The sequence below is a fragment of the Drosophila ananassae genome, chromosome XL, assembly GCF_017639315.1.
Source record: "Drosophila ananassae strain 14024-0371.13 chromosome XL, ASM1763931v2, whole genome shotgun sequence".
In the NCBI taxonomy this organism is placed as follows: domain Eukaryota; kingdom Metazoa; phylum Arthropoda; class Insecta; order Diptera; family Drosophilidae; genus Drosophila; species Drosophila ananassae.
The window spans coordinates 14,985,257-15,007,384 of record NC_057931.1 but is presented as its reverse complement, the minus strand read 5'-3'; the positions used below and the strand labels follow the sequence as shown (position 1 = coordinate 15,007,384).

The 22,128-nt window shown below is 35.6% G+C and overlaps 1 protein-coding gene across 6 annotated transcripts in view; it reads left to right on the top strand.

The window, feature by feature from the left end:
- Nucleotides 1–22,128, top strand: part of LOC6502899 (rhophilin-2) — a 115,381-nt gene that overhangs the window by 85,739 nt on the left and 7,514 nt on the right. Inside the window, exon 13 of one of the 6 annotated variants that reach the window (XM_044717169.1) lies at nucleotides 6,302–6,350. The exons of the other annotated variants lie outside the window; for them this stretch is intronic. Within the exon in view, the coding sequence (XP_044573104.1) occupies nucleotides 6,302–6,328 (27 nt within the window). The 3' untranslated portion in view covers nucleotides 6,329–6,350. Of the gene's footprint in view, nucleotides 1–6,301; nucleotides 6,351–22,128 lie in introns of those variants that run through there. 6 annotated transcript variants of the gene reach the window in all.

Below are 22,128 nucleotides of genomic sequence, written 5' to 3'. Positions count from 1 at the left end.
AAAACTAATGTCTTCATTAACACTTACCTATCAGAATACAAGAGGGTTACGTAGTAAACTTCCCAAACTGTATTCTGATAGTTCTTCTTTTGCATCCCACATTATTGTATTTACAGAAACTTGGTTAAAGCCGGAGATCTTAAGCTCCGAAGTTTTTCCTAGTAGGTACACCACTTTTAGATGTGATAGAACTTTGCGAAGGGGAGGAGGAGTGCTAATTTCTGTAGACTCCAAATTCGCTTCTGAAGAGGTAAAATCACAAGAGTTTGGTGACATTGAATTTCTTTGCATCAAAATCACTTTGTCCGATCAATCTTTGTATGTTACTTGTTCGTACATACCACCTTCGTCCGTACCGCCAACATACTGGCAACATTTGTCCGCTATTCGTTTGGTTTTCGATCGTCTGTCTGATGGTGACCAGCTGATAGCTCTGGGTGACTTTAATATCCCAGGACTTATGTGGTCAAATGTTGATAATTCACCGTCTTTACAGCTTAACTCCCACCATGACTTCCCTGAGGGCATGTTCGACATGTCACTCGGGCAAATTAACCACGTTAGAAATTCTTTAGGTCGGCTGTTGGACTTATGTTTCGTTTCTGATCCTGATGGAATTACTCTTTCCAGAACTTTGCCCCTTTCTGACCCTGAGGATCCATATCATCCCACTCTTGAGGTTTCAATCGAAAATAATTACTTTTTTGACCTTAAGTCTACAGTTAAATCTCAGAAAGTTCGTTTCTTTCGTAAGGCTGACTTTATGAAATTAAACAAGTTAATTTTGGAATTTGATTGGTCTGATTTACTGGCATGCGAGGATATAAACATTGGATTACAAAAATTTTATTACACTTTGAACATATTTTTCGACGCTTGCGTGCCGTGGAAATATCCGTCCGCTTCAACGAATCCGCCTTGGTATACAAGGCACCTTATAAATTTAAAGAATAGTATGAGTAGACTTTTAAACAAACATAGATAATCTGTCTGTACAGTTAGTTATTCAAGATACTTAGTAGCTCGGTCCAATTTCACCGTGCATAACGCAGAATGTTATAGGAGTTATATTCGCCGCTGCAGGATTCAGTTTACTCAGGATCCGAAGCAGTTTTATAACTTTGTAAACACTAAGCGTAAACATGTATCTTTTCCCCCACTGCTTACGTTTGAGAACTCTTATGCGAACACCGATCAGGCAATGGCCGATCTCTTTGCACAGTTTTTTCAAACTACCTATTCACCTAGCAGCAGTTTAGCTCAGCCTTACACTTATAATATCCAATTAGTCAACCTTATATTTTGCCCATCTTTCGATCAAAGTGGTGTGTTATCGGATCTTCTTAAGGTTAAGCCCGTGTATTCGCCAGGCCCTGATGGAGTACCAGGCTGTGTTCTGAAGTACTGCGCCGAGGCACTGTGCAAACCGCTTGTTAAACTCTTTAATCTATCGCTGGAAACTTCGATCTTTCCCCTTATGTGGAAGGAATCCTTCATTATTCCGCTGCATAAAAAAGGGAAAAAATCCGACGCTGCTAATTATAGAGGCATCTCTAAATTGTCAGCAATTCCAAAGCTTTTTGAAAATCTTATCACTCCACATTTGCAACACCTATGTAGTTCAATAATAACTCCGTGCCAGCATGGCTTCATGAAGCGCCGCTCCACCACTACCAACTTATTGGAGCTAACATCTTTTATCACGGATGGCTTCCGGAATGGCTTACAAACAGACGTCATATACACTGACTTCAGTAAAGCATTTGACTCTGTTAACCGTTCGCTTCTTATAAGTAAACTCAGTCTTTTGGGATTCCCAACTGATCTTCTTATGTGGATTTCGAGCTACTTATCAGGGAGAACCCAACGTGTTTTCTTTAAAGATGTTACCTCGCGTGTAGTCCGCGCCACATCGGGGGTGCCCCAAGGAAGCCATCTTGGACCCCTACTTTTTACTCTGTTTATTAACGACTTGCCCCGTGCCTTAACTAATTCACTTGTACTTATGTACGCTGATGACGTTAAGCTATGCCTTCAGTATAAATTCACTAGCGCCCAGTCTAGACTTCAATCCGATTTGGATAAACTTCAAAATTGGTGTTTAGCAAATAACCTAAAGCTTAATGGATCGAAATGTAAACTTATGTCTTTTTACCGATCTAGTCCTCACCAGGCTATGTACTTTCTCTATGGGAACGCCTTAGAACGATTAACTCAGGTTAACGATCTAGGTGTCCTATTAGATTTGAAACTTAAATTTACCGACCATGTATCTACCATTGTTAATAAAGCTATGGGTGTGCTTGGTTTTCTTAAAAGATGGTCAAAAGAATTTAATGACCCGTACATAACTAAAACGTTATATACATCACTGGTCCGTCCGATTCTTGAGTATGGATCGTGTGTCTGGAGTCCTCAATATGGAGTACACCAAGATCACATTGAATCTGTACAAAAAAACTTCCTTTCTTTTGCTCTTAGGGGACTTAATTGGGATGCAAATCTTTACCTCTCCTCTTATCATAGTAGACTTTTACTAATAAACTTACCAACATTAACAAATCGTAGAACGATGCTGGGTGTCATGTTTCTATATAATCTTATTTATGGAAATATAGACAGCCAGCATTTACTAACATGTTTAAACTTTAACATTCCTAGTAGAAGGACCAGAAACTTTCGTCCTCTACTCCTCAGCCATTGTAGTTCGACATATGCCCAACACGATCCGTTCAGGGTATTATGTTCGGACTACAATGGTCTCTACCACATCTTATCACTTTGCTCTACTAACAATCTTAAATCGTTTATATTAACCGCCTTATCTATGCAACACTCTTCCTCGTAATATCTTTCTCCTAATCCTCGCTTATCTATCTCGGATTTATTCCCGCGATTCGAGCCGTACGTTACGCGGCAGCGTCCCTCGGTCGGTTGGACGGGAGGTGGGCTGTACGTATGCAGTGGGAACCGCGCAAAAAAAAAACATGGTATGATCTACTGATTTCAATAAGAAAATAAAAATCTTCCATGGGAAAATGTTTGGAAAAAAATCACAGAAGACCAAAAATTAATGTAGAAAATCAGAGATTTCAACTTTGGATGAGTATTCCAAAGATATGGTAACTGCTAGATACCATTTTCTAATTTTAGTTGGTACACATACATCAAAAATGGTATGTACTAGAAACAATGATGGTCATCGCAATTATACGGCCTGCATAATTCTATATATGGTAAAATTTGATCGATTTCTTCTCTTGGGTGTACCGCGGAAACTGTGGGTGATAGAACCTATGTTTGTTCTAGACTTTGGTTCAGTGGAGCTTAAAGGTTATGGAGCAGGTGTATTTATTGTATAAAAGATGTGTGAAAAATTTTATTTAGATTCGAGCATTACTTTTTGAGTTACGGTACGCACCGACTTGAAAAAATTGTATTGAGAAAAACGCGTCTAAAGTTTTAAAAGCAATTGAAAGTATATGAAAAGAAAGTAACTAGAAAATCGGTATCTCTGCGAGCTTTAGTCCGATCAACATGAAACTTTCACAGGATATTCCTGAGATAATGTTCTATTATATAAAAAATTTCTGAAAAAAATTTTTTTTTTTAAGTCTCAAACCATCCTGCCCCCTTAATGATACCCTGTACTTATATACCCCGTATTGTAAGTAAAAGGGCTTATTAGACCCTTGCAGAGGGTATTATAATTTTGGTTAAAAGTGTGCAACGCAGTGAAGGAGACATCTCCGACCCTATAAAGTGTATATATTCTTGATCAGGATCATCACCTGAGTCGATATGAGCATGTCCGTCTGTCCGTCTGTCTGTCTGTCTGTTTCTACGCAAACTAGTCTCTCTGTTTTAAAGCTATTGAGTTGAAATTTTCCACACATCCTTCTTTTGTTTGTCGGGCAGTATAAAAGTCGGAACCGCCGGGATCGGTATACTATATCCTATAGCCTATATGGCGGCTATAGATTGATCGTAAATGTCATAACTTCGGTGTTAGAGGGTACGGACTTTCCACACATGTTATATGTGGCCAGAATATCGACTATATTCTATAGCTGTCATAGAACTATCGGATTTGGCATAACTTTGGTGTTTTTTAAGTTAAAAATCCAATCTAATCCGATCTGTCATAAGGAATGGCCGACTATATCCTATTGCTGCCATATAACTGAACGATCGGAAATAACACAACCTTGCTTTTTTAAAAATGCTTGGGGCTGTTTCAAACAATCATTAGATCCAACCGGAACTTAGGGACCAATGCGTGGAAAATAAAGGGTTACACACTCTGGGCGAAAATAAGACAGGGGCATGGAGCTTTTGTACTCACGTCCAGGCGAGACGTGGGCACATGCGCAAAAATCTAACAGGGGACATTGGATAGCGTGATAATGCACCAGGAAAATAAGATTGCAGAGATAAGATATTACGAATACTTATCAATGGTAAGTTTATTAGTAGTCGGCTATGATAAGAAGAATATGAAGATTTGCATTCCAGCAAAGTCTTCTAAGTGTACATATTGTGTACTCCAGACCCATGAACGGTAACAGTATCTTTTTATAAAGTCAAGAACATGCCTAGCTGTATTAACCATTGGGGAGATATGGTTGGAAAATTTAAGTTTTAAGTCCTTAAGTTAAGGATACCAAGATCATTAACCTGTTTTAAGTTTTCTAAGACAATCCGATCGAGAAAATACGTAAATACGTATACGTATACAAATTATATGTTTTAATTCCCGATTTAAAATAAAAAAATAAAAATTAAGATTTTTATTTTATTAATTTTATTTTTTTATATCAAGAATGAGTTATAAAGATATCCTATTGGATTGATCGTTGATTATAAACTGATTTTACAAATTCAATTTTCTTATAACTATAGCTTTTATCGGTGACAGCGACGCTGGCAGCATAGATGGACTTTGGTTGAATAGTTTTGATTAGTCAGAGTTTTATGCTGACATGTAGGTTCCCAGGATGGGCACTTTTTTATGAATTTGGAGCAAAAGGGGTTTGATGTTTACGTCTACTGTCGTCGAAAAAGGCGTGTGAATGGTTTATGTCTATGTTTATGTCTGGATGCCAATGATAATGCTATGGGAAAGGGTTTGTGTCTAGCCTATTTGAATTATTCCCACAGTAGGCTCTGGAATGTTGTTATATGATTTGATAGGTATGGCAGGGTATACTGGTTTTATGGAGGATTCGTTATCTAGGGTAATTGCAGATACATTAAGTGTATTTGCGGATACACTACTCCCCCCTTCTTTAGAAATTTCTACATCCTTGTACCTTGTCGAACCACAAGGAAATTCGACAATTTCCTTGTGGTTGGCTAAACGCTTATAAGTGAATACTATATAATTTGTTATTCTTACAACTATAAGTATTAGGCTTATAAATACAATCCATTTGTAGACAATATCTTGTTTTTGTTTCGATTCTTTAAGTTTTAAAATTGGTGTTGGTTCATGTAGAGTTGCATTGGTACTCGACAATATTATTTTATATTCATTTATATTCTTTGAAGTAGTGAATTTGATATTTCTTATTTAAAGTGTACATTGGCTTAATTGTATAATATTATTTCCTTCAATTGTTTTATTAAATAATTCACAATTTTGGTTAATTTGCGTTTTACTTAAATTATATGTTATTACAATATTTGGTTCAATGTATTTTATAAATTCTTTTTCTGAAATAAAAGTGTGTTGACAAATTGCTAATTGATTTGTAAGGATCTTTGAAATACATTGGTCAGTTACTAAATATTTTTGATCCATTACATCCACTGAAGGATTTGCAGAATTTTCCAAATAATAAACACTTTTATTATTATTCATAAAATATTCAAATTTATCATTTATGTCAATTTGGCGGCCTAAATTATCCGGATATTTAATTATTCTGTATTTTTGAGTTTCATTAAAAGATGTTGGTATATGGGCTAAAATAAAAGTATTTTTGGTTTGACTGCATGTCCCAACTGAAGTCTTTATTGATAATAATTTTTCTTGATTAATGTCATCTAACTCTTCATGTTTTAAAATTTTGGGATTAAATATTCCAATTCTTGTTAACTGAATCCCCATTTGTAAATATTCAATCTATCTAAAAAGGTGCAAGGCCTCATTTTCCTCTTCTTCCCGTATTAATTTATTTATGTCTTCTGTATGTTTATTTATTATACCAATGATTTCATTAAATTCTGAATTTTTTACCATATTTTCTTTTATATTATTTAATTTTATTTCTAACTCTTTTTTATCTTCTTCTGTTAGTGTATCAAACAAATATTTGTGAGCTGATCCTACAATATTTATTAATCCCCGTTGTTGAGCTATCAGCGTTTTGATAGCGGCCGAATTAACAAGACGAGGTTCAATTTTAATATTCAATTTATTATGGGTCAATTTAACCCCAAAACTAATTCCGCGGCCGATCCAAAACAATGCCGAACAACAAGTGCATAAACCCTAAGAGCTTGCGCAGAAGCTCCACCAAAGCTCCCAAAGTGCATGCGCTACAAAAGAACAACAAAGCGCATGCGAATCTGGGAGAAACAAACAATATGGTACAGCTGATAACGGGCAGTTAGTGGACCGCTGCGGCTAGTTACACTGAGAGAATTAAATAGAAATAATTGTGTTATTTGATGCTGGCACAAGTCCCAACATCCTCCCCCCGTTGAATTCCATCTTTCAACAAAAAATCCTTAGGGGCAAGGGACAGCTTCATCACATAATATTGCTGATGATCTCAAGGTCCATAATTCTGAGTTGCAGGCTGCCCTGTCCATCCAGATCCAGAGAGCGCTCGAGCCAGGCGTCAATAGAGTGGCGAGAGTGGAAGGAAACTTCTTTCCGAAATTGCGCGTAGGCGTACATTTTGATTGCAGGATCGGGAGCCTTCACGGCTGGAGCAGAAGCCACCTTGGCAGCTGCAGACGGCGGCAGCAGCGATGCGGACGACCTCCCCCCATTGGAAGGGTGCAGGCTAGAGTGCAGAATGGAGTCAGACCTGGGCGCTGACTTAATCGGCAACAGTGAAAATAAACCAAATCCCGGGCCAGATGAGGGATTAAGAACAGCAGCTTTAGAAAATCCATCGCAGACAACTGCCAGATGCGATGTGGAAATAGCGAGCACGGGGGAGCGGTGGATAGCAGGGGCACTGATGAGACGCAATTGGACACGTCCTGGCTATCATGATCGTTGTTCAGGTTTCGCTCCAATTTCAAATCCTGAAAACCCGATTGGATGTCGCGGTCCAGCGAAGAATCCTGACTGCATGGGCGACGATTTACTAAGAGACCACCATGCACTTTCGTAGCCTCTATGGTTGGTTTTGTCAATGACGGAGCAATGGGACCAGTGGTGCCGTCGAGACGAGTGGAGTGTTCAGGCACCCTCATGGAGTACCTTGCCATTCCCACCTGAATATCAACGCGCACATCAGCGGCAAGCTGGGAGAACTTCCAGAATAATTCGCTCCCAATTTCACTAGAGCTCAATCGCTCTAACTCATCCTGGAGTGTGGCGAATTTCTTGCGCAACGCAATTTCCAACGGCTCCAGTACCATGATGGTCAAATCTCCCTTCTGCACTGCAGCCTTGACCTTATTATGCAGTGCTTCCATCTCCTGGTAGGTCACTTCTGCTCTTCGCCGCAACAGCCTTTCCCTGCTTGCAGGAACCGAGGCACTAGCTACGTCTCCAGACTCCATTATGCAAATTGTTTTTGTGCAAGGTGCAATGTAATGGAAACAACAGCAACAAGTTTTCCTTTACAAGGTTTCATTTAAGCACTTTAATGATCACAAATCAATTAGAGCGCGATCACGTCGGGGTCTCCAAATGTTGAGCTATCAGAGTTTTGATAGCCACCGAATTAATAAAGACTCCACAATTCGATTTCAATATTTTTTATTGGGTCAATTTAACCCCAAAACTAATTCCGCAGCCGATCCAAAACAATGCCGAACAACAAGTGCATAAAACCTAAGAGCTTGCGCAGAAGCTCCACCAAAGCTCCCAAAGTGCATGCGCTACAAAAGAACAACAAAGCGCATGCGAATCTGGGAGAAACAAAGAATATGGTACAGCTGATAACGGGCAATTAGTGGACCGCTGCGGCTAGTTACACTGAGAGAATTAAATAGAAATAATTGTGTTATTTGATGCTGGCACAAGTCCCAACACCCGTTTTTGTCTATTTGATGGGATAATCCCTTTTATTTCATGTTTTAATTGTTTAAGTGCCAATGCTATATCTGGAATTGTTTTATATAAATTTTCATATTTTATAAATTCTTGGTATGTATTTAATATTTTTGTTTGATTTATTTCTATCACGTGGGTTCGTAATTAAGAGGTATTTTTATAGTTCCTGTATTCAATAGTAAATAGCCATTTTTTGAAGTAATTGGGACAATATTAATTTGTTGAGCCGTTATTAATGGTAACGTTGTCCATTGGTACTTTTATTATCACTTTCAATATCAGAGAATTTTCAATATTTCTGGATTAACGAGAAAAATTGCGTTTTTTAAGTTTTTTAAATTTACTTTTGTGTTATATTACTTTGTGACCCCTATTTATTTCCTGCCAGTGTTTTTCATCTTTTTGTATAATTTTTCCTGTTTTCTTAAATGGATTAATAATTTTCGGCTTACGTTTCATATCTTTTTCAACTTTTGCATAATTTAAATCTACCTCATATTCTTCCCGTTCGTCATTAATTTTATCAATTTTTGATTCTCTTATTTTTTGGACATTTTTATTAGGTTCCATACCGAAAATAAATATTTCAGCAGGAGTTCTACTTGTAGTCATTAGTTATTTCATGATTATAAATATATGTAGCTTTTTCGATATTCATGAGCTTGTCTTCAGCATCTTTAAGTGTATTTATGATTCGTAATTTTTCATTAATTGTTTTGTGAACTCTTTCTATATCAGCTATACCATTCTTGCTACTAGTAATTTCGATCTCAATATTTTCTTTTTCTAACCAATTTTGTAATGATTTGCATACTAATCCGGGATCTTGAAATTTTTATTATTTTTGGTTTACCTAACATATTAAATATTTTATTTAAACATATTAATATTTTTTTACTTTCGATCCAATCTGTGGTATGAGTTTCTATAATTGAAACAAATTTTGAATAGATATCAATACAAGTTAAAAATTTTCTTTGATCAATAAAATAATAGTCAATTACATATTTCTCACGGATATTTTTACTTTCAGGTGTTTTTTCAAATGTTAATGCTACTTTTCTATGTTCTGCCCTGCATAAATTACAAATATCGCATTTATTAATTATATTTTGGATTAATTTTTGTGCATCTGGAAAATAGTATTTAGCTTTAAAATCGTCATATGTTTTTTTAATACCTTGATGAATAGTTTTCTCATGAATATTAATTACTTTCTCGTGAAAATCTGCGTATGTAGATATATTTGGAAGTATTACTGATGTTTTCATTAATTTTGTTCCCAAATTTGGTTTAATTAATTCCATGAAAGCCCTTTGAAATATTGCGAAATCCTCGTCATTATTTATGTACATTACAAAATTGTGTCCACATACAAATTTAAGAATAATGTCTTTTGCTGTACGTTCCGTCATGTTACTATATTTTATTGTATTAATTGTTTTATTAAAATACCGGACTAATTTATTACTATCTTCATTTCCCTTTTCAAATATTTATTGGTGACTGAAAACATTAATTGGACGCTATGTAATCTGAATACAATTGCCATTGTCTTCTTGGGCGCTATGTATAGTAGCTCCTGTGCTTTGTAAACCATCTTCGTTTTGAAATGTTTCTTTTAGTTGTTCATTTTTTGATTCTTTTTTAGGTAGCCTAGATAAGGCATCTGCTACATAATTTTCCTTTCAATTAATGTAATTCATACCACAATCATATTGACTAGGATATATTTTCCATTTTTCCATTTAATATTGTGTAACCAAACTAGTGGATTATGATCGGATGTAATTTTCAATTTTCCTCCAAATAGATAGGGTCGGAAGTACTTAGTTGCCCAGACTACGGCTAATAACTCTTTTTCGATAGTTGAATAATTTATTTCATGATCATTTAATGTTCTACTTGCATAGCAAACTTGTGTACCTTCTTGAGCTAAGACAGCTCCTAAAGAATAATTACTAGCATCAGCAGTTAATTCAAATGTTTTTTCAAAATCTGGATATCTAAGGATTGGATCATTTGTTATTAGTGTTTTTAATTTTTCAAATGCTTCAACGTAATTATTATCTTTGACATTTATTTTTGAACCCTTCTTAAGGCACTTATTGGTTGGTTTAGCAATTTTTGCAAATTCTCTAACAAAATTTCGGTAAAATCCACAAAGACCAATAAATGATTTAATTTGTTTAGGAGAACTTGGAATTTTAAAATCGTGAATAGCTTGAATTTTATTTGGGTTTGTTTTAATTCCTTCAGTAGTAATTATATGGCCTAATTCTGTTTTTCTTTTCATGAATTCGCATTTATCTAATTGAAGTTTAAGATTGGATTTTCTTAATCGGACGAAGACTTTTTGAAGGGACTGAATATGTTCTTGTAAGGAGGTTGAAAATATAATAATATCATCAGTGGCGTAGATAGCTTTTTGATATGGGGGGGGATATGACTCAGAATAATATCCTGTTTTTTTGTAAGTTTTATTTTACACTGCGATAATAATAATAATAATGCTGTACTGCACAGTCATCGCGTAAAAATGTGTTTCTTTTTCAATTTTGAGATTATATCATCTTATAATTTCAGACCCAAGGGGGGGGATTGATCCCCCTGATCCCCCCCCCTATCTACGCTACTGAATATCATCTAAATATACTAGGCAATGAGTTCCTATTATATAATGAAGAATATTATTCATACATCGCTGGAATGTAGCAGGAGCATTTTTTAGACCGAAAGGCATACTAGTATATTCATAATGTCCTTTCTTGGTGGAAAATGCTGTTTTTTGAATTGATCTTGGGTCCATTTCAATTTAATGGAATCCCTTTGCCAGATCTAACGTTGTAAAATATTGACATTTTCCTAACTTATCTAGTATTTCATCCATATTGGGAATGGGGAATTTATCGTCAATAGTTATCTCGTTAAGTCCTCTATAAGCCAAACGAAATTTTAGAATGCCCGATGCATCCATTTTCTTGGGTACTATTACTATAGGACTACAATAAGGTGATTTAGATGTGCGGACAATACCTTGTCTAATCATATCTGCTATTTGGTTTTCTACTTCATTGTCATAAATATAGGGATAAGTATCTTCCCCTAAGTAAGTAAGTATAAGTAAGTAGGGATCTTCTATAAATGGGATCTTCATGTTTAGTTTTTATTTTATGTTTGATTTCATTTGTGAAGGTCAAATTATCACCCTCATGATACTGAATATCAAAGAATTTGGACATTAGAGAATGTAGTGCCGATTTTTCCTCACTGTTGAGATGATCATCTCGAATATAACTAGTTTTTAATTCCGTTTCCAATGCGTAAATGTGTTCTTCATCTTCTAACATGTTTGTATAATTTTTGTGATGTTCCTTTATTATATTGATTATTGGAAATTCGTAATTATTTAGTTTAACAATATTCTTTCCAAAATCTATTTGGGCTGATGTAAGGTTTAAAATATTACGTCCTAAAAGAAAATCGTAATGATTGGAAAATTTTTTGACAAAAAATTTTTGTTTAGATTTAAATAATTTTCGAATTATGAATTGAATGGATTTATTCAAAGTGACTAAATTTCCAACTGTTTGAACTTTTATATTATTCTTTTTAATTGGATATTTTAAAAAATTTTCATTTACAGGGTCCGGCACTCGAAGTGTAACCAATTAAAAAGGCCATAAATTCAGTTTGGAAAATTAGTTTTACTCAATTCAAAGTACAAAATGTGTAAAAATAATACACAATTCAGAAACAATTCACTTTTGCTCGATATGACCACCTTTTGCCTTGACTATGGCCTTGAGACGGTCCAAAAACGAATCGCAAGCTGCCCGAATGTGACTTGCAGGTATTGTGGCCCACTCGCGAACAACAGCTTTTTTCAGCGCATCGAGACTAGTGTATCTTTTAGTTCGGACCTTGCTCCCCAAAATGGCCCAAAGAGAATAATCCATGGGATTCGCGTCTGGTGAATTCGAGAGCCATTGTGTGGACGTTTTGAAGTTCGGAACGTTGTTTTTCAGCCATTCTTGGTTCACTCGAGCTTTATGAGACGGTGCCGAGTCCTGTTAAAACGTCCATGGTCTGCCACCAAAATGTTTATCTGCCCACGGCTTCAAAGCAACCTCCAGAATACTTTCCCGATAATATTGCGCATTTACCTTGACGTCAGGCTCGATGAAAACGATTGGAGAGCGCCCATCTGCGGTTACAGCGGCCCAAACCATTATCTGTGGCGGGTGCTGCCTCCTAGTGGCCAATCGATGACTCAAATTCTCGTATGAACGGTCGGTCAAGTAAACCCTATCGTTTTGGGAGTTTACGAATTGCTCAATTGTAAAAATTTTCTCGTCAGAAAACACAATGTTTGGAAATTGACCACTTTCGGCAAAATGCTTACATGCGCTTGTAAACAATACTCTAAACTGTCATTAAACTAACTCACCGACAGCCGACGCCCGCGCGTCAGCTGCGGGGCGGTCTGAAGTTGGTTACACTTCCAGTGCCGGACCCTGTATTAAACTTATACTGGAACCTGTGTCAATAAGGCAAATACATGGTCTATTATCAATTTTTATTTTTATTGCTGTTGTGTTTCTTCCGAGGCTTGTGTCTGAAAATTTTCAACTATTTCCATTGGTTCTGGTCTATTCTGTTGGTCTGATAGTTTTTGAGGAACATTAACAGATCGATTATAATTTGGAGAGTTTTGACCTGAAGGATTTTGAGAGTATCTATAATTATTATTATAGTTTGAATTAAAATTTCTATTTGAATCAAAAGTATTTTGTCTTTGTTGATTATTATATGTCCCACGGTTACTATAATTTTGACTCCTATTGTTTCCTACATTCTGATTGGAAATTGGGTTTCTGTCCCTCTGATTATTATTAAAATTATTAGTATTAGGAGTATCAGATGTGGAGACCATTGGTATATTATATTGATTTTCAACACTTCGGGATAAATTATATATATCCTCATAAAGACCTACAGCTTGAGCAGCTTGTTTTGTAATACTCTCGAAAATATAACAGTGTTTGTTTTCGTTATTATCCAGACTTAACTTATTACAAATTATGCTTGTCTGTTTATCTAATTCATCAATAAACTTACGTAAACTATTTCGATATTTAATTTTATGTAAATCCATGATCATGAGATGTGGGGGTTTTGATGAGTTGAATTCACTGATGAGTAAGATTCTTAATTCATTCCTAAGAAGAATTGTACGTTAGGTCCAACGATGAGGTTTAGGATAGCTCCTTGAATGATTTCATTCTGAGTGGACGATGTTGTTTTGTATTGGGTAATCAAGTTATCAACACTTTTTATAAATAGTGCTAAATACATTTTATCACCATCAAATTTGTCAATTTGTTTTAGTTGCATGAAGAAATGATTCATATTGCTGTCAGACAGGATCGGCCTTGCTGCAGCTGATGTGGATGCTTGTTCAGATTGCATTTTAAAGTTTTTTTTTATTTAATTTGGTATATATATGTTTTTATTTTTTAAATTGTCTTGATTATATTAATAATTTTATTTTATTTTTTTATTTCAAATAGACATTAGAAATCCTCATTCGTGATTTGACTAATGCTGAGTTCACTGGTATTAAAATTTTTTTATGTAATGTTTGTTGCACTTCACACTAGATATCCTCATTCGTGATTTCACTTATGTTTAGAAATGTTTATAGATTCGTTTTGCGGATACAATAAATTCGCGATGTATTTAGTTCGATACTTAAAACACGCGAGGATAATTGTAACCTACCGGCTGCGCCAATTATATCTTTTAATTCCCGATTTAAAATAAAAAAATAAAAATTAAGATTTTTATTTTATAAATTTTATTTTTTAATATCAAGAATGAAAGATTATTATTATTATTATTATAAAGAAATTGCCAACAATTATAAAGTGCAGGCAATTTTGCTATGTGTTAAGCAATAGCTACAATGGCCTTCTGCTTAAAATCTGTTTTATACTATATAATAGGTGTTATGTAACAATGATGGTATATAATATGATATTTCTGGCGATAGTGGTTTTTTTTTTTTACTTAGATGTATTTACACTTACTTAATTAATTAATTTACTTAAATGTATTTCGAGTTTATATATGTACATATATTATATATGTGTGAATTTATTATAGTTATGTACAGTAAAGTTGCGTCTATATGTTGTTGTAGAGGTTTGTGGATTTTAGGAATTGGATAGTTGTGGTTATATTTGTGGGATCTACTATTTCTTCTAAAGTTTTTTGGAGGAATTTACGTCTGTGTTCAATGTATGTAGGGCATTCTAGGAATATGTGTGATAGGGTAAGGTTAATGTTGCATTGTTGGCATATGGGTGGAGGAGTTTTATCAAAAAGGTGGCTATGTGTCAGTTTCGTGTGACCTATTCGAAGTCTCATAAATTTAATGGTATCTATTCGAGATATAGTTGGTTTTAAAAGTGTGATATTTTTTTGTTTTTTTGTATTGATGTGTTTGTAGTGTGCAGATGTGTTGTTCCATATAAGGTCATGTTGGGTTTTTATGTGATTGCTGATGTATTTAAGGATATCTGGTAGGTTGTAGTTAATTTCTGATATTAATGGCATTGCGAGTGCTTCTTTGGCCGCTTGGTCTGCAAGCTCGTTGCCCATAATGCCGGAGTGGCCTGGGACCCATATTAGGACGAGTTTATATTTGTATCTATAGATAATTTTTCTAATTTCTAATATATAGTAGGTAGAGTTATTTGGGTTTTCTAGTGCTGTAAGAGCTGAGAGAGAGTCGGTGCATATAGCGAATTTTCCTACTTGTTTTTCGGCATATTTACATGCGTGGAGAATGGCTGCTATTTCAGCAGTGAAAATTGATGAGTAAGGTGGCAGGATTTGCTGTGTTATGATGTGATGTGTAGAGGTTACGCTGTAGGTAACTCCACTGACGGTCTTGGAGCCGTCCGTGTATAAGAATGTGTGCTGTTTGAGGGTATCTTTCATTTCTTGAAACTTTTGCTGATATACTAATGGTGGTGTGTTTGCTTTTGTTGAAGTATGTAACGATTTGTTTATTTTAGTAACGCTATAGGTCCACGCTGGTGTGGTTTCTTTTCTAATTGTTATAGGGATAGGGTATAGTTGTATTTCGTTGCATTGGTCGATCGTGTCTTTTAGTGTCGATGATAATTTTGGGATTCGTTTTTTTTTTGAGATTTTTTTAATTATCTGTTCTAGAGGGGTTTTCTTAGAGGTGGAAATCATTTTAAAGTTTTTTAATATGGCATGTTTAGTTCTTTGTTCTATAGTGCTTATGTTAGATTCGTAAAGCAGGTTGTTTATTGGCGAGGAGCGAAATGCCCCAAGGGCTATTCTAATAGCTGAGTGGTATATGGTTTTTATTTTGTTAAGTTTTGATTTGGGTGCCTTTCCGTATAGAAATAACCCATAATCAATTTTTGACATAATAACAGAGTTAATTACATAGATAATGGTTTTAATGTGGCAGTTGAAACTTGTGCTAGAGAGACATTTTATAATGTTTAGTCTTTTAGATATTTGCATTACTAGCTGATCTATGTGTGCGTCCCATTTATAATTATTGGTTATAGTTAAACCTAGTATTTTTAGTGATTTTTCGTTTTTTAAGTTGATAGTGCTAGTTATTTTGAAGTTGCATTTTTTTTTGCGACAAATGTGTAGGTATTTAGACTTCGGAATAGAAAGACAGGCTCCAGAGTAATTGCACCAATCTTGAATGTCTGTGAGCAGTGGGTTTATGTTTATTGAGGAATCTCTTCTATTATGAATTTTTATAATTGTATAGTCATCAGCGTATGCTGTAAATTTGAACGATTTGTGGAGACCTATGATTCTATTGATCTTGTTATAGGCAATTGCAAAAAGGATTACAGATAATGGTGATCCTTGTGGGATTCCATTTTCCAGTGGTAAGGGTTGGGATTGTATATTTTGAGTTTGAACGCAAATTTTTCGGTTGGTTAGGAAGTTTATTATATATTTGATCATTTTTGGTCCTAATTTCCATTCAACGAGTTCATCTATGATTGTGTGAATTCCTATTTTGTCAAATGCTTTTGAAAAGTCTAGTGAAATTATTGAAAGGTGACTTTTTCTGGATAGGGTGGTGGTAGTCAGATAATCTAGCGTTGCTAGAGAGTCTGATACAGATTTACCCTTTCTGAAACCCATTTGGTGACTATCGAGTAGTTGGCTGTTGTTAACTAACCACCATAGTCTTTTAGATATTATTTTATCCATTACTTTGGATAGGCAGCTATTTAGGGATATAGGACGGTATGAAGGTATTTCTGTTTTGTTTGAGTCCGGTTTTAGTATTGGTATAATGTTGCTTACTTTAAATTGCTGTGGAATGTGTGCGTTGAGGATGTTGTTGTAGAGTTTAAGTAGCCTTTGCATTACCGAATCTGGTAGATTCTTTATCATTGGGTAACTGATGCGGTCCCTACCTGGTGTTTTGCCTTTAAGTTGGTTTATGGCACTTTTCAATTCAATAATAGAAATATCGCATTCTAAGGGTTGGGTTAGAGCGGATGTACTATGGGAGAAATTGTAGTTTAAGTTTTCTTTGTGTGATCTAAATGTGGGATGGAAGTTATTATTAAGTGATGCATTCGACCAGAATTCACATAGGGCTTTTGAGATGTCATATTTATTTGTATGGGTATCGGTTGTATTATTAGGGTTAATTAGACAATGGATTTGAGTGTTAGTTTTGAGTCCACAGAATCGATTGATTTTTTTCCATATTGTTGGGATTGGAGTTTGTGGATTTATGTCTGAGGTAAATTCGTGCAGGGCTTTGCGTTTTTTTTGTTTTATTTCTCGTTTGAGTATTGCGTTGGCCTTTTTGTAAGCTATTATATTGGCTGTATTAATATTGCGACACATATTTCGCCAGGCTAATTTTTTTTTTGTTTTTAGTGTTTGTAGATCGGTGTCCCACCAGGGGACTTGTTTGGGTGAGTTTGGGTGATATTGTGGTATGGATAAATGAGCACTGTGTCTTATAATGGTACAAAGGTGGGCAGTTTCTTGGTTTATTTGTTGGCTGAGTGGTCTGTCGTCGGAAAATTGTTTACTAAATTTTTGATAGAGGGGCCAGTTGGCTTTTTCAATGTTGAATTTAGGTTTAATGACGGAGGAGTCCGTTGATATATTTTCAAAGAGTTGGATTGTGATTGGGAAGTGGTCACTACCTGAGAGGTGGTTTTCAATTGTCCATTTAGAGTGTAAGTATAGTTCAGGGGAAGCTAGAGAGAGGTCGATATGTGTAAAGGTGTGGTGTGTGGTGAAGTGGGTGGGGGAGCCATTATTAAGAGTGGTTAGAAGGGATTGGTTTATAAATTTGAATAATACGTTTCCTCGCGGGTTATTATATTGTGATCCCCAACTTTTGTGCCAGCTGTTAAAATCGCCTGTTATTAGGATAGGAGTGTTGATGTAATTGTAAGTGTCTTGTAATTCTTGTAGAGTGAATGGTTTGTTAGGAGGTATATAACTAGAAATTATAGTGAATTTGATTTTAGAATGGACTGTTACGGCGATTGAGTCAAAGCTTATATTGCGGATTTGGGTTTGTTGTTGTTGTAAGGAGTTGTGGATTAGGAGAGCTACTCCGCCATAAGGGTTGTTCGAGTTATTTATGTGGTAAATAGTGAAGTTTATTGGGATGGGAATATTATTTGTAGAGTGGAGGTGAGTATCTTGAATGGATATTATTTTAGGGTTGTGTTTTTTTATGAGTATCTGTAGGTGGTTATAATTGTTGAGGTAACCATTTACATTTAATTGTAATATTTTTAGCATGTTAAGTATAAGAATATTGGTTAAGGTTAACTAGAACTAAAATAATTTTGATTATAATTTTATAATTCTAAATCTTCATCTGTACTCATTAAATACTTATCGCCAGATGTCTTTCTTTTGGTTTGTTTATCATTTTTGGTTTTTTGGTTGTTTTTATCTTTCGATTTTAAGGAGGTACTTAATTTATTTGATTTATTTGCGAATATTTTTAGTTTTAGTCCGTCGGAAGTTTCAGACCGTGCGGCGTGTAATGATGTTGATGCACTGGTGTCCATGTGTTCTTCAGAGGAGTCATCGTAGGTGATAATTTGTCTGGTCATAGTGTTTGGTGTTGATGAGTTTGTTTTTGATGTAGTGATTGAGTTAATATGTGTTTCTATAGCTGGTGTTTTTTGTGTTGGAGTTGCTGCTATTTGGGCGTATGGTATGGGTGGGTGTGTATGGCGTGTGTTGTATATAGCGCGGGCTGTCTTGTGGTCTACTTTTTGGGTTGTTTTGATTGCGGTAAGTTCTTTTTGTTTTATAAAGGCAGGGCATGATTTGTCCATTGCGTTGTGGTGTTTGATTTTGTCGTCTTCATATTTGCAGTTGATACAGGTTTGGGTTTTGGTGCATGGTTCATTGTTTATTGTGTGGATATTTTCGGAGCAGTTGGCGCATGTCTTAGGGCTTTTACAGTAGGCGGAGGGGTGTCCAAATCTAAGGCAGTTGAAGCATCTCATTGGGGGCGGAATGTATGGACGTATGTTAACTACTTCATATCCTATCCACAATTTGTCGGGTAGGGTAATTGTTGAAAAAGTTAGTACAATTAGGCCTGTTTCTGTTGTTTTATTTGTGTCATTGCTGTCTTTTTTTAGTATTTTACGGACGTTAATAACATTTTGGGATTTAAGTTCTTCCAAGATTTCTTTTTCGTCTATATTCCGTAGGTCGTTGGAGTAGATTATGCCTTTGGAGGAGTTCAGAGTTTTATGTTCTTCAGCGTGGACAGGGAAATTGTGAAAGAACTTTATTTTTAGGAGTTTCTCTGCTTGAATGTGGTTTTTTGTTTTGACAAGGAGACCAGCTCTGGTTTTCTTGCAAGTTTCGACTGCACCATTGCAGGTGAAATCTACTACTTTTTTAATAATAAATGGATTTATTTTTTCAAAGGTTTCATTGTCGGTTCTATTGATAATAATATATTTCGGTTCACTTGTTAATAAGTTTATCATAGTCGACCGGCTTTCGGGTGGTCGGGACATTGCGGTGATTTTTGGGCTCGGGCCCTGCAATGTGTAAAGAAGTTTACTAGTTCTTTGTATTTTGTTGTTTTAAATGTAATTAGGCACGAAGTTTCTGTGGATCGGGTGATCTATTAAGCTGATAAGCTGTTGCTTGGAGCGTAAGTTAGTTGCACGTCTTTACTCTTTGAAGCTCGGAGTGAAACTGAGAATGAAAGATATCCTATTGGTTTGATCGTTGATTATAAACTGATTTTACAAATTCAATTTTCTTATAACTATAGCTCTTATCGGTGAAAGCAACGCTGGCAGCATAGATGGACTTTGGTTGAATAGTTTTGATTGGTCAGAGTTTTATGCTGACATGTATTAGGTGTACAAGTAGAAAACCGCCGTTTTTTTTCATAATTTTAGGCTTTAAGCTTTTTAGGCGAAGGGAAATTGATTACTGAGTCTCACCCAAGGAATCCGCGAGTTCTTGTTGTGTTTGACAAGAATCTATATCCAGTAGAGCCTCCAAATCCGCGTCTTCAAACTTTTTCATAGGACCCGGTCGATCCTTGCCTTCCACGTCATACTCGCCATTTTTAAACTTTGCAAACCATTCTGGACACGTTCTTTCACTTATACACGACTCATCATAAGTTTCTACGATCATTCGACGCGCTTCAGCTGCCGATTTTTTCGAATTGAACGCGAAAAGTAAAATCTCCCGCAAATGACGCTTATTCGGTTCGAATTTCGACATTTTCCTGCACCAACAAAATGATAGACAACAAGAAAGGAAAGCTAACTTCAGGCGGAGCCGAAGTTTATATACCCTTGCAGTTGAGTCGCAGTCCGCTAGGTGGCGCCACGCAGCTTATATTATTAGATATATAGCGGATCGTATATAGTTCACCGATCCTTATGAAATTTGGCAAATCGAATTGGAACCCCCATTGAAACTCCCATCCTTCTAACTTGAAAAACAACGAAGTTATAGCATTTCCGATCAATCAGTTATATGGCAGCTATAGGATATAGTCGGCCGATCCTTATGAAATTCGCAAATCAGATTGTTTTTCCCAAAATAGAATCTGTACCAAGTCCCATCTTTCTAACTTAAAAAACACCAAAGTTACGCCAATTCCGACCGTTCTATGACAGCTATAGGATATAGTCGGCTGATCCTTATGAAATTTTGTACATAAGATATTTTGGTCAAATATAACAAGTGTGAACCCTCTAACTTAAAAAACACCAAAGTTATGGCATTTCCGATCAATCAGTTATATGGCAGCTATAGGATATAGTCGATAGCCGTTCCGACTTATATACTGCCTGTAAAGGAAAGAAGGATGTGTGCAAAGTTTCAACTCGATAGCTCTAAAACTGAGAGACTAGTTTGCTAGAAACAGACAGACGGGAAGACTCAGGAAGTGATCCTGACCAAGAATATATATACTTTATAGGGTCGGAGATGTCGCCTTCACTGCGTTGCACACTTTTGACCAAAATTATAATACCCTCTGCAAGGGTATAATAAGAATACACGAACGAGACAATGTAGAGTTGTTAACCGATACTTTAGCTCGCCATTTGGCGTTCCCGATCAAAATTTCTCACCGTTTTGTGAAGATGGCACCACCTAGTCGAAAACGGCGGTTTTCTACTTGTACACCTAATAGGTTCCCAGGATAGGCACTTGTTTATGAATTTGGAGCAAAAGGGGTTTGATGTTTACGTCTACTGTCGTCGATAAAGGTGTGTGAATGGTTTATGTCTATTTTTATATCTGGATGCCAATGATAATGCTATGGGAAAGGGTTTGTGTCTAGCCTATTTGAATTATTCCCACAGTAGGCTCTGGAATGTTGTTATATGATTTGATAGGTATGGCAGGGTATACTGGTTTTATGGAGGATTCGTTATCTAGGGTATTTGCAGATACATTAATTGTATTTGCGGATACACTACTTACATGCATTTTAATCCCTTTAGTACTAGTACTAAATCATTTGTTAAACACCATTTTTAAAAATGGTCAAGATCAAATTTAAAACTGCATTGAGCAGAAGGTGATTTGTGCTGCAGGCTTAATAGTCTGCAAACCAGTGAGTTCGTTAAAGCTGACGGCAAAAATAAATACACCTTAAGTGACTCCCTATGTAGGACGGACTACGTAGGAATGTACATATTTAAATACATATCTTTTTCTTCTTCTAAAGAAAATCGCAAAAACTTAAATTTATACAACAGGAGCGAATGATAAAGTGCTTGCTTTACTGAAGTTTTCTTTACTGAAGTTTGTGTAAATAACATCAGTTTAAAAACCCTTTCGGAAGTCATCTATTACAAAGGATGTCAACTCCAATAAAGAACTTCAATTATTTTATTTATAGCGAATTGTCGTTTTTGTGCTCTTGCGTTTAAAATAAATTTGTTTTGTTATTAAACACGTTTGATCCTAAGTTAAACACATTTTTTCCTGATAAACTAATTTACATCCGTATCGCTACGCATTGTGCAGTGTCATATTTGGGTAAGCAATATACGGATTTTATTAAATTTTCTCGTTAAAATCTTGCAATAAGCCCAAGCGTGCATCATTTGTTGGCTATGTAAAAGTTTTTCACTCGCCAAATGTGCTCGCCTCACTGCATCTTTGTCTGATGCCATTTAAAGTCGAGTTGTTATTGATTATTGTTTTGCATTGTTATTATTTCATTAGTGTTGCAGTCGGTGTAAGGCTTTACAGGATAAAATGCGATCCTTTATGTGACAGACCAAGAGTGTACATATTTAAAGAGTTGATCTTTGGTT